We start from the raw sequence: 13,482 nt of genomic DNA, 5'->3' as shown, positions 1-13,482 counted from the left end.
AGTGGAGAATTTGTTGTGAGGAAACACCCATCTGTGCAGTTCAGAAAAGCTGGTGGTGGAGAGGAGAATCCAAAGGAATCCTGCAATTAGCCCAGCCTCAACCTATGGTAACATACCGTCCCCGCACCCTCCAACTAACAGTTTCCGCCCCTCTGTCCTGTCATCTCCTTCCATTCTTGTATTCTATCCTCCTTGTTTGCCACCCTCTGCCGACGCACCTGCCCGTCTTTCCCCACTCCTCTCCTTTTTTGCAATGTTTTTCCCATGTCCCTGCTCCACAACCTCCTGATGCTGCACCTGTTGGCATTCTAGTCCCTTCACACTCCACAAGACAGCACTTCTCTCTTCCCCCACCAATACACTGCTATCCCTTCCACCTCCCCACCCCATCCAGAATGCTGCTTCCATCCTACATGATAAATGCATTCTGGCCTGAGCTGCCGGAGTTGGCAGTCATATGTGCGTGAGGTGTGCTTGCTTGTGTCAATGAATGGTGTGTGTTTTCTTTTCCCGATGAAGGCTGTGGCTGAAATCTTATGTGTAAAGTCTTTAAACTGTGTCTGTCTGCAACTTAGTGTGTCATCTTTATGGTAAGTAGCAATCTATCATTTGCTACATTGTTGATATTCCTACTTGGAGTTTACATTGTTTGATATTACCCTCTTCTTACTCACTTCTTGCAATGATGTGGGTCTGTTGAGCTCCTGTATGGCATAGAGTATCCCCTCCCATACCCACTGTTTCCATACTTGCATGACAGTCATGGGATCTCAACCAAGGGGAACAGCAATATTGCATAATGATGAAGTGCAGTCTCAATAGGACATGATACTGCCATTGTCAAATTCGCACAAATGCTGGCGAACATTTCTGGTTCTTACATGAGGCATAACACAGTCTTTTCACAAATAACTTAAAGTCAAATGAAGTTTCTGAATGAGAAATATGCTGTGAGATCTTACATTATATACAAAATGCAGATGGCATTACTCCTACCTACTTCTTACAGTTGCACTGAAATGCTAAGCATTTGCATATGCAAGCAAATGTAGTACACTTCAAGGCAAGTTGACATTTGTTGCATGTCATTTCATGGTGTTTTAATTTTAATAGTCAGCAGAGAAGACAAAATACCTTTTCACACACCCTGTGCATCAACAATTGGACCAACTCTATAAGAAATTTGCAAACCCAGAAATACATGATGAACAGTCTTTAAAGGTGCTGAATGATTAAAATGTTTTTAAGTATCATTCAACTATTCCATCATTGCTATCATATGACTGGTTATCATTAATTCTATAACATGTCACTTATAACAAAAGAAAGTCTTAAATTAGCCATTTAAAATTCCATTAATACCAAAATTTCTTTTAAAACTGAGCCTGTATAGATGTTTATAAGATGCACTTCATGAAGTTAAAAGCACTGACAGTCAGCATTGTCTTCATATTGAAGTGGGGATTTTTAAATGTTTAGTTGTAATGAACTAGTTGAAAATAAGAAAATTATGTTAAATACCTCTGCATTATAAAACTTTGTTTTTACATCCAAAGGTTTGAATACTTCAAATTTAAAAAACTTGCGAAATGATAAATGATTCTTCATGGGTGAATTGTAGCTCACTTCACAAAGTAGTCTGCAAAGAAATGGTACAAGTTTATGAGTGGGAACATAAAGAAGACAAATGGTTCATACATTTCGAATAATGATCAGTTAAAATACTTTATATGAATCAATATTTTAGCACAGCAATCAACTGACGTTAATTATTACTGAGAATCAATGGCAAACCTTGAAAGGAGGTATGAAACTCTCATCTTAGCAAATAATTGTGAAGCAGGTAAGAGAGAACGGAACATAGCTGTCAAAATTAGTGAGTGTCTCAGCACTGTCAGGCATGTGAAAAATCAGATAAAGTTATGAAATTAAATTTTCCTTCATATTCTGAGCTAAATGGATAGGTTTTCTTATGTAGACTTTGGATTCCCTTAGCAGGGTCACAATTTCACAGCAAAAAATCACATATGCAACGTGTAATTTTCATATATATTTGAGAAATTGATGTTTGAGATCATGACAGGTCGCATCTGGATCTGGTCACATCATTTAGTTATTGAAAAACTGTCTCTCTATGAAGCTCACCAGGAAGTTAGGGTATAACAATATATAATCAAATTCTACTTCACTGACACATGTCATACAATCTAATCTCTCATTGCAAGTTTAAACAATGTGTAAATATTTCATGTGGAAAGGCATCCACTGTTTCATTTCTCATAATGTTTGGACAGTACAAGCTGTAGAACAACAACTGCAAAATTTTCGTGTGATGCCTGTTTATGATTTTGGTGTGCTGGAGGAGGAATCAGTGACTTGAATAAACTGATTTGGAGATTCTTCTCAGACTGTCATCAAAATTGTTCACCAACTCAATGAATTCAGATGTAAAAAGACAGAAACACACACATATTTCACTAACAAAGACAGCAGGTGATTGGGCCAAGCATTACCCATTGTCAATAGAAGTATGTATCAATATCAAGAATGATTGAAACTGATGGCCACTACATTCACTAGCATATTCAGTGCAATCTAAGACCATGTTGAATAGTTGTTGCTAAGCTCTAACATTACATTCTTCATGCCAAGATGACTGGTGGGAGGAGGGGGGGAATGAGATTTTGTCAATTGAAGCATGTCCTTGAATAAAGCTGTATGGCACATTTTGTAGAAATGCGTGGAACAGTGTTGTATACGGCAGTCTGCATCACCTGTTGTAACAGTTGACCCATTTATCATCCAAGGGTGGCACTTAACAACAAGGAGAATCTCTTAGTTTTTGCACCTCTGCACAAATAATGCTGTGTATTACTAGAATGGTGAGTGAATCAAGGTGATGCAAAATGTGCCATACGACATTATTCATGCACATGTTTCAATTATTAATAGAAAGTTGAATGCTTGGATTTCTGTCATCAGCAGCATTACAGCATTAAAAATAATACATTAAAATCACTATTTACCTTTCAAGCTGATGACTGTGGTTTTACCAGTTTGTCCAAAAGACATACTACCAGCTGTGTTTCTGGACCTTATAAATAACACCCATCAAAAAAAAAGCTAAGTAAGTAAAGAAAGCATACCATAGATGAAGGGCAGCAGGCATATTTCATATCCATAGATTTCAGGAAAGTATTTGACACAATTCCCCATTCCAAACTGTTAATGAAGCTACGAGCATACAGAATATGTTTTCAGATATGTCAGTGGCTAGAAGACTTCCTAAGTAATATAAACTAATATGTTGTCCTGGATGGCTAGCAATCATCAAAGACATGGGTATTGTCAAGAGTGTCCCAGGGAAGTGTGATAGGACTTATCTTGTTCTTTATGTACATAATTGATTTAAGGGATACGGTGAGCAGCAATCGGCAATTATTTGCTGATGACATGGTAGTGTACGGGAAAGTGTCATTACCATGTGACTGCAAGAGCATCCAGAAGGGCTCTGAATTTCTATTTGGTGTGATGAATCACAGGTAGCTGTAAATAGAGAAAAATATAAATTAATGCAGATCAGTAGGAAAAACAATCCTGTAATGTTCGAATGTCGTTTGGTGTGGTGCTGCTTGACACAATCACCTCAATTAAATATCTAGGCATAATGTTGCAAAGCAATATGAAATGGAACAAGCATGTAAGGGTAGTAACAAGGAAGGCAAATGCTCAGCTTCAGTTTATTGGGAGGATTCTCGGAAAGTGTAACTCATTTATAAAGGATACCTTGTAGAACACAAGCGTGACCTCTTCTGTAGTAGTGCTTGAGTGTTTGGGATCCCAACAGGTCAGATTAAAGGAAGACATTGAAGCAGTTCAGAGGCTTGGTGCTGGGTGTGTTACCAGTAACTTAGTCAACACAAGTATTACAGAAATGCTCTCTTAACTCAAATGGGAATCCCTGGAGGGAGTACGATATTATTTTTGAGAAACATTTCAGAGAAAATTTAGAGAACCAGTATTTGTGGCTGACTGCACAATCACTCTACTGCTGCCAATGTAATTTTTATGTAATGACCATGAGAACAAGATAAGAGAACTTAGGGCTCATACAGAAGTGTATAGAAAGTCACTTTTCCCCTCACTCCATTTGAGAGTGGAACTGGAAAGGGAATAACTAATAGTGATACAAGGTATTCTTTGCCATGCACTGTGTGATAGCTTGTTGAGTATGTATATACATATACTACAGATGGGTCTCTTTCATCCTGGGGTGTGAGTGACCTGTATTTCCTTTTTAACCTATTTTGAACCTATTGCCTCCTCAGTGAAGTAACTAATAGTTCTGCAAGCTAGGATAATGTCATCACTTTCATGTGTGTCCACCAGCAATACTAAACACTTTGCCATCTGAAGTACTGACCATCAATTCTGTCTCAAATTTATTTTCTTGGCAGCACTTTCCTTTGATAGAATTAAATTCAATCTCTTTCCCTGATTCATGTTTATTCACTTTGATACGTTAATTTGCAATCTACTACTATTTGCCATTTGTCTATTTTATTGTTTTGATGATTTCTTAAATTATTTTTGCAACTATTATTCAGCTACACCCTTCCACCTACTATTTCTTACTTGCATACTCCAACAGTACCATTAGGTCTAAATGCTTAAGCTTATATCATTATCTTTCCTCACTGCTTTGTTCATAAATTGTAGAGAACTGAGTTGGTTTGAAACCAAAACCAAAAATTTTTCTGAAAAAAAAAAAAAAAATTACTTTATCAGAAACTTAAAATTTAACAGAGAGAGAGGATTACTTATTGTGAAAAAGTATGAAATTATTTACGTACTTAAATTTTGCATTTTTCAGAAAAACCTGCTGAAAGTAATGTAGCTGTACAGCTCAAAAAAAGATATTCTACATCACCCCCCAACACAAACATTACTAGCTGCAAGCTGTCATTTTAATGGTGTACCATGTTTCACAAGAAATACTACAAATTCACCATCTCTACATAAAAATTAAAGAAAACTTTGGAGAAAAGAGAGCCACTTGTATGAATATCAAGAGCTCAGATGGAAACCCAGTTCTAAGCAAAGAGGGGAAAGCAGAAAGGTGGAATGTGGAAGGAGTATATAGAGGGTCTATACAAGGGCGATGTACTTGAGGAGAATATTATGGAAATGGAAGAGGATGTAGATGAAGATGAAATGGGAGATATGATACTGCGTGAAGAGTTTGACAGAGCACTGAAAGACCTGAGTCGAAAAAAGGCCCCGGGAGTAGACAACATTCCATTAGAACTACTGACGGCCTTGGGAGAGCCAGTCCCGACAAAACTCTACCATATAGTGAGCACGATGTACGAGACAGGCAAAATACCGTCAGACTTCAAGAAGAGTATAATAACTCCAATCCCAAAGAAAGCAGGTGTTGACAGATGTGAAAATTACCGAACTATCAGTTTAATATGTCACAGCTGCAAAATACTAACGCGAATTCTTTACAGACGAATGGAAAAACTGGTAGAAGCCGACCTCAGGGATGATCAGTTTGGATTCCGTAGAAATGTTGGAACACGTGAGGCAATACTGACCTTACAACTTATCTTAGAAGAATGATTAAGGAAAGGCAAACCTACATTTCTAGCATTTGTAGACTTAGAGAAAGCTTTTGAAAATGTTGAATGGAATACTCTCTTTCAAATTCTAAAGGTGGCAGGGGTAAAATACAGGGAGCGAAAGGCTATTTACAATTTGTACAGAAACCAGATGGCAGTTATAAGAGTCGAGGGACATGAAAGGGAAGCAGTGGTTGGGAAGGGAGTGAGACAGGGTATTAGCCTGTCCCCGATGTTATTCAATCTGTATATTGAGCAAGCAGTAAAGGAAACAAAAGAAAAATTCGGAGTAGGTATTAAAATCCAGGGAGAAGAAATAAAAACTTTGAGGTTCGCCAATGTCATTGTAATTCTGTCAGTGACAGCAAAGGATTTGGAAGAGCAGTTGAACGGAATGGACAGTGTCTTGAAAGGAGGATATAAGACGAACATCAACAAAAGCAAAACCAGGATAATGGAATGTAGTCGAATTAAGTCAGGTGATGTTGAGGGAATTAGACGAGGGAATGACACACTTAAAGTAGTAAAGGAGTTTTGCTATTTGGGGAGCAAAATAACTGATGATGGTTGAAGTAGAGAAGATATAAAATGAAGACTGGCAATGGTAAGGAAAGCGTTTCTGAAGAAGAGAAATTTGTTAACATCGAGTATAGATTTAAGTGTCAGGAAGTCGTTTCTGAAAGTACTTGTATGGAGTGTAGCCATGTATGGAAGTGAAACATGGACAATAAATAGTTTGGACAAGAAGAGAATAGAAGCTTTCGAAATGTGGTGCTACAGAAGAATGTTGAAGATTAGGTGGGTAGATCACGTAACTAATGAGGAGGTATTGAATAGGATTGGGGAGAAGAGAAGTTTGTGGCACAACTTGACTAGAAGAAGGGATTGGCTGGTAGGACATGTCCTGAGGCATCAAGGGATCACAAATTTGGCATTGGAGTGCTGTGTGGAGGGTAAAAATCGTAGAGGGAGACCAAGAGATGAATACACTAAGCAGATTCAGAAGGATGTAGGTTGTAGTAGGTACTGGGGAGATGAAGGAGCTTGCACACGATAGATTGGCATGGAGAGCTGCATCAAACCAGTCCCACGACTGAAGACGACAACCACAACAACAACAACAACAACAACAACAACAACAACAACAACATAAAAATTATCCAACATGTAATTGAATCTTACAAAATCAAATTAAATAGCAATCTCACTTAGTAGACATAAATTTACTGTGTTGTTAAATGGTTTCAAATGGTATAATATCAGTGAAATTCATTTCAATAAAATACAGATTATCTGGAACAATACTTACATGTGTGTACCAACCTCCTTTACTTCATGATGAATCACATCATCAACAGTCTCTTGTGGATGAAGCTCTTTAGCGACAGCTTCTGAGTGGCCACCCGATAGAGGAATACGTTGGGAATTTGTCTGCAGATCCACCTATTGAAAAACATACAAGAACTATTAGTTATGGAAACTGTAACATAAAATTTCTCATGTACAAATTCAATAACAAATCAGAGAAGACACACACACACACACACACACACACACACACACACACACACACACACACACACAAGTGTGTGTGTCCACTTCTCCAGCTGCTGGGGCATGTTGGTCTTCATCTGAAAGCTCAATACTTTAGCAGTCTTTTTCACTGTGCCTGTCCGTGATTCAACACCACCTCTATGTGGTGAGTAGCAATCTGTCCTTTCCATATTGTTGTTATTCCATCCTGGACTATCCCCATTGTTTCATATTTAATTAGCAAGAAGTCAAGTTTTAAACAAATTACCAGTTCATTTATGAATTTACCCACCGAGCAAAAGCACTTCTGCATTAGTGCTTCAAATACCTTTCTTTTTAGTGGACCTAACTTCAACAGTATTATTTTGTTCAATTTATATATAGCAGACTGTGTGTGTGTGTGTGTGTGTGTGTGTGTGTGTGTGTGTGTGTGTGTGTGTGTGTGAAAGGGGGGGGGGGTGTGTTCTCCGCCTAAACACCTAGTCGGATATCAACTAATTTGGGCACACAAACAGCATACTTCATCAGTATCAGGACTGTGAGGTTTATAACCTAGCTCCAATATGGGTGGAGATACAGGAAAAACATGTTCTTTAGCTCCTACCACATAGGCATGACAGGTGTAATGTGTTGCATTAGTAAGGCCTGCCTTATAAATCAGCTTTCGGGGGGGGGGGGGGGGGGGGGGGGAGGTGAGGTGAGGTGATTTTCAAGCACCAGTTGTGTAAGTTACCATGCATAGGTAATGGAGAGGGAGGAGGATGAGGTGGACAGTGAAAGAAGGGAAGAGGGGATTGTCAGGGGGGGGGGGGGGCAGAAAGAATGGACAGAGAGAATTGGAAGGGGACACGTTCAGGCAGAGAGGGAGGAGGCAAGTTGTACCAGTAGTATCAACATACCTTGCAGGGCTAAAAGTCAAAGTGCAGATGGGCACAGCTGAGAAGGAGAAGGAGGCTAGTGTGACACGGGGTGATGTGGTGGACAGGGGAAGGGGGGAGGATGAGATGGGCAGAGAGAGGGGAGGATGACACGGACGGAGAGAGAGGGATGAGGGGGTGAGGGGAAGGGGGAGTTGCAGGGGGTGAGGGGAAGGGGGAGTTGCAGGAGGCAGGTGAAAGGTGTAAAGAGGTAGTGGGCAATTGGAAAAGTAAGAGGGCAAAGACAGGTAGAGAGAAGGAGTAAGATATGGACAGAGTGGGAGGGTGGGGGGGGGGGGGGGGGGCAGATAGATGGAGGTGAGAGGATGAGGTGGACAGAGAGATGGGGTGGGGGAGGGGGGGTGAGGGTGGGAGGAGAGAAGAAGTGGACACAGAGAGCGCAGAGGAGGCAATGTGTGTAATTTGTGTGTCCAACAGGTACATGAGCAAAGCTGTGGGGAAAATACTTGTTCCTTAGTTACATGTTAGACAATGGTCTTGCTGCAGTGGATACACCGATTCCCATCTGATCACTGAAGTTAAGCACTGTTGGGCGTGGTAAACACTTGGATGGGTGACCATCCAGGCAGCCATGCACTGTTGCCATTTTTCGGGATGCACTCAGCCTTGTGATGCCCATTGAGGAGTTACTCGAGCAAATAGCAGCGGCTCCAGTCAATGAAAACCATCATAACAACTGGGAGAGTGCTGTGCTGTGCTGACCACACGACCCTCCTATCTGCATGCTTAGCTGAGGACGACACGGGGGTCGGATGGTTCCGATAGACCACTTGTGGCCTGAAGACAGAGTCCTTTTTTTTTTAATTACACGGTCCATGAGTCATTTTGCACCATAGATCATAATGATGTGGAATGAGTCATTTTGCATTCACACTGCAAATTAATTTGACCATACCGTTACATTATTTTTTTCCCAAAAAAAAAAAAAAAAGAAGAAGAAGAAGAAGATATATGTATGTGAGTTAGTAATTCCTACCTACCACCTTTCACAGATTACAGTAATATAAATTCTTCTACGCTACAGAAGGAGTTGCAAGGAGAAACTTTCTCAGTTTGTTTTCACATTTTACTTTTGTCAGATATTTTATACCATTGAGTAAGTGATCAAAAATTTTAGTTTCAGCATTGTGCATCTCTTCTTGTGATAAAGACAACATTAATGTGGAGTAACGAGCGTCATTTTTCCTTTTGGTATAGTAATTATGTTCATCATTGTTCCTTTTGAACTGTAATGCATTATTTACAATGAACTTCATGAGGGAATAAATATACTCTGAAGCAGTAATCGGAATCCCCAACTCATTAAACAGATGTCTACCAATAATTGTGGGTGTGCATCACATATTATTCTTACAGCACACTTTTGTGCAATGAAGACTTTCTTTCTTAAAGATGAGCTACCCCAGAACATTATTCCATATGAAATTGTTGAGTGAAAATATGCCAAATGTGTAAACTTTCTGATCTGTCTCTCCCCAAGATTTGCAATGATTCTTACCACAAATATGGCTAACTACGTTGTTTTAGGCATTCCAAAATGTGATTTTTCCAATTTAAATTCTCATCAATGTGGATCCCTAAGAATTTTGAAGTTTCCACCCTGTTCATTATTTTCTCACCATGTACACCTATCATTGGTTTACTACCTCTAAATGTGCAGAACTGAATGTGTTGTGTCTTTTTAAAAATGAGGGCGAGACCATTCACAGAAAACCAGTCAATGATAGTTTTAAGAACTTTGTTAATCATTTCTTTTGTTTCTGTACACATGTTTGGATTGATTACAATACTAGCGCCATCTGCAAAAACAACTAATTCTGCTTGTTGTATACTAAGCTGGAAGATAATTTATGTATAGGGGGAAAGTATTGGAGCTAAGATTGAACCTTAGGAATGCCATATGTGATTTCTTTGCGGTCAGAATTACGTCCCTAGACTACATGTTTGAATTATTAAGTACAACTTTCTGCATTCTTTTGTTTATATATGACATTATTCATTGGTTGACTGTACCATCAATTTATGTAGGACAATACTGTGATTTACAGTGTCAGGTGCCATAGAGGGGTCACTGAAAATGCAAACTGGAGCTATTTTATTATTTAGCACTTTTAAAATCTGGTGAGTGAATGTGTAAATGGCATACTCAGTAGAGCAACTTTTCTGAAACCCAAACTATGATTAGCTGATGACATTACTGTTGCTAAGCTGAGATACTATCTAGAACACATCACCTTTTCTAAGATTTTGGAAAAGGATATCAAGGGTGAAACAGGTTGGTAGTTATTGACATCTCCCTCATCACCATTCTTAAAGAGATGTTTATCATCATCATCATATTTCAGTTTCTCTGAAAAATGCCTTGAGTTAGTGACGGTTATTTAAGGTAAGTCTGGGCTTACTAATGGGAACAAATTTTTAGTACTCCACTGGAAAAAAAACTTCAAAACCAGATGAGCTTTTATTTCTGAGAGAAAATATAATTTTTTTTAATTTCAGAAGGAGAAGTTGGTGATATATTTGTATGACTGAATTCTGTGAAAAGTACATTTTCAACATATTGTTGTGATTTTGTTCTTGCACTGTTTGTCCCTATGCTTTCTACTATATTTAAGAAATGATTATTAAATGAGTTTGCTACCTGTGAGTCATTATTTATAGCCCTTCCATTCAGTTCAATAGCGACATTGTCTTGTTCTGTGGCTGGTTGTCCTGCCTCTCATTTCACTACATTCCATATAGACAAGTCTGTGGGCAGAAGTGCTGATTTCTGATATTAAGTGCATGTTCCTTGATTTATTAATAACCTTTCTTGGTAAATTTGAGTAATAGTTGTAGTATGCATCTACTGCTCAATCCCTACTTGTTCTTGCCAAAAGATTCATTTCCCTTTTCCTTTCAGGAGATACTTTATCCCACAAGTGATCCACAGTTTTTTACATGGCTGTTTAGCATCCTTTCTGATTAGCTTATGTGGAAAGCTATTTTCATGGAATGATATGAACTTATCGTGGAACAGATTATTTATGTTAACATTTGGTTCATTACAAATTACGTCTCATGTCATCTCCTATAAACTGTTCTTAAAAACATTTGTCTTGAAGTCATTAATAATTCTGTTTCCACTGAGGAGCATCCATACTGTAAGGCACTGTTATTTATCCTAACCAACCGTGCACCATGATCAGAGACAGCATTTTTTTACTGGGTAAACAGTTATTTCTTGCTCTGAGTGTCATCAACAAAAACATGATCAATTAGGGTCCTACTGTCTTTATCCATAGATGTTAGAAAGTCATTTACTCAAATTAAATTGCAGGATCCAAACAAAGTTTCCATATCATTTTTACTATCAGAATCCCTTAGAAAACCTACACTGAAGATACTGCATATCATCAATTGCTTGCAGCTGTCTGACAGATAGCACAGCGAGGACTCCAGATTCCTCATAAATAGTTCAAAATTTCCCACTCGGGGATTTGTAAATGGTTACAATTACAAGTGAACTATTTTTCAGCATTCATTCACTAACACACAATTCTATGTGCTAATCACTACAAAATCCCTGTCTCAATGTTTTTGAACTTGTATTCTGCCTTAAGTACTAACAACTCCTCCTTTTCCCAGTTATTTCTACATGAGTAAGCTGCAATAGTGTAATCTTGTATATGTAACTTATCCAATCATGTGGTTATGTGGGGCTTAGACAGGCATAGGATATTTATCTCTCCAGAATACACAAAACTCTCCAAACAGACAAGAAGCTCTTCTACCTTACTACTCTCTCTTCTAAGGTAACCTTACTTTTCTGTGCATTATTAAACATTTTGTATTATATGAGGTTCATTCAAATGAAACCTTGTCAATGTGTCTACGTTTGTCTTACATGTAAGGTGGCAACACGTAATTGGGCGTATGGTGGCGTCACCTATTGGTAGAGAGACTGATGTGGTCACCACCCACACCATAATGCATCAAACCTTGAACTTTCGAAAAATCTTTGCACAGTGGGTTCCCCACTAAATGACTGCCAAACAGCGCAATACTCGAATGGCACTGTCTTTGAGTCATCTGCAATGTCATCATGAGGAGGAATACAGCTTTCTGTTGCTTATTGTCACAGGTGACGTAACATGGCATCACCATTTTGAACCGGAAAGCAAGCATCAGAACAAGCAGTGGAAACATGCAACTTCACCACCTCCAAAGAAACCAAAGGCCGTGCAAACCAGTTCTGGTAAGGTCATGATGTCCTCTTTTGACCACAAGGGTCCACTGCTTGTCGAGTTCCTGCAACGGGGAACCACCATCAATGCCCAGCATTATCAAGCCACTTTACAGAACCTTAGATGAGCCATCAAGTCTAAACACCGAGGCATGTTGTCCAATGACATTATCCTCCTGCACTACAATCCCCGCCCACACACAGCCAATGCGGTGAAGATGACATTGCAGCAGTTTTTGCGACTATTTTTGAGTATGTGGACTGTGTATAACTACATTTTTGAGTTAATAAAATCATTACCATTACTTTACACCAGTGCCAGGTTTCATTTGAATGCCCCTTATATAAAGCAGACACACTGTGTGTGTGTGTGTGTGTGTGTGTGTTTTCAACAAAATTTGTTACACAAACAAAAACTTCAGGAGTATCAGCACTGTGGGGTTTATAATATCCTAGATCCAATAGGAGAGGAGATGGGGGTAGAAATGAGGTTTTTTTCAGCCCTGCTACATAGGTCGCCCAACATGACAGTTGTGTTGCGTGGGGATAATATAGGCCTGCCTTACAGACCTGTCTGCAGGGCAGCACACAGGTCAAAAGCAAGAATGGTTTTCAAGCCTCCAAATTGTAGTCTGCCCTGCTTGACAGGTGTGTTTTGCTGTAGTAGTACCTGCCTGCCTTATTGAACTACTTTGGATGGCGCGCAACACGTCATTGGTGGGGAGGAGGAGATGAATGAACAGAGAGAGGGGGTGGAGGAGACCCATAGAGAGAGTTGGGAGGCGAAGAGTGACAGATAGAAGGAGGGGAGGAGATTTATAGAGAGAGGTGGGAGGAGGACATTGACAAAGAGAGGGAAGGAGAATATAACAGAGAGAAAGGGGACTAAAGAGGTAGATACAGTGAGGATCAAGGAGCAGATGTGTGCAACGTATGTGTTGAATGCCTACACGGGCAAAGCTGTGGGAGAAGGCGTGCATGTTTGTTTGTGTGTTTGTGTGTGTGTGTGTGTGTGTGTGTGTGTGTGTGTGTGTGTGTGTGTGTGTGTGTGTGTGTGTGGTGGGGGTGGGGATGGGGATCTTCTCCCAAACCCTTGAATTGATTTCAACCAAATTTGGCACACACACAGCAATATTCACAACTATCAGCAATGTGGGAATTA

General features: G+C 39.4%; 1 protein-coding gene across 1 annotated transcript in view; it reads right to left on the bottom strand.

Moving 5' to 3' along the window:
* The window catches only part of LOC126483621 (trafficking protein particle complex subunit 13), a 215,589-nt gene that overhangs the window by 103,450 nt on the left and 98,657 nt on the right, over positions 1 to 13,482 (bottom strand). The window contains exons 4-5 of the mRNA XM_050106665.1: positions 6,934 to 7,067; positions 1,522 to 1,639 (exon numbers count right to left, since the gene is read on the bottom strand). Of these exons, the coding sequence (XP_049962622.1) occupies positions 1,522 to 1,639; positions 6,934 to 7,067 (252 nt within the window). The remainder of the gene's footprint in view (positions 1 to 1,521; positions 1,640 to 6,933; positions 7,068 to 13,482) is intronic.

The sequence above is a fragment of the Schistocerca serialis genome, chromosome 6 (genome assembly GCF_023864345.2).
Source record: "Schistocerca serialis cubense isolate TAMUIC-IGC-003099 chromosome 6, iqSchSeri2.2, whole genome shotgun sequence".
Taxonomy (NCBI): Eukaryota; Metazoa; Arthropoda; class Insecta; order Orthoptera; family Acrididae; genus Schistocerca; species Schistocerca serialis.
Note: the sequence above shows the minus strand (reverse complement) of the source record. Positions and strands in the feature narration are given on the sequence as shown.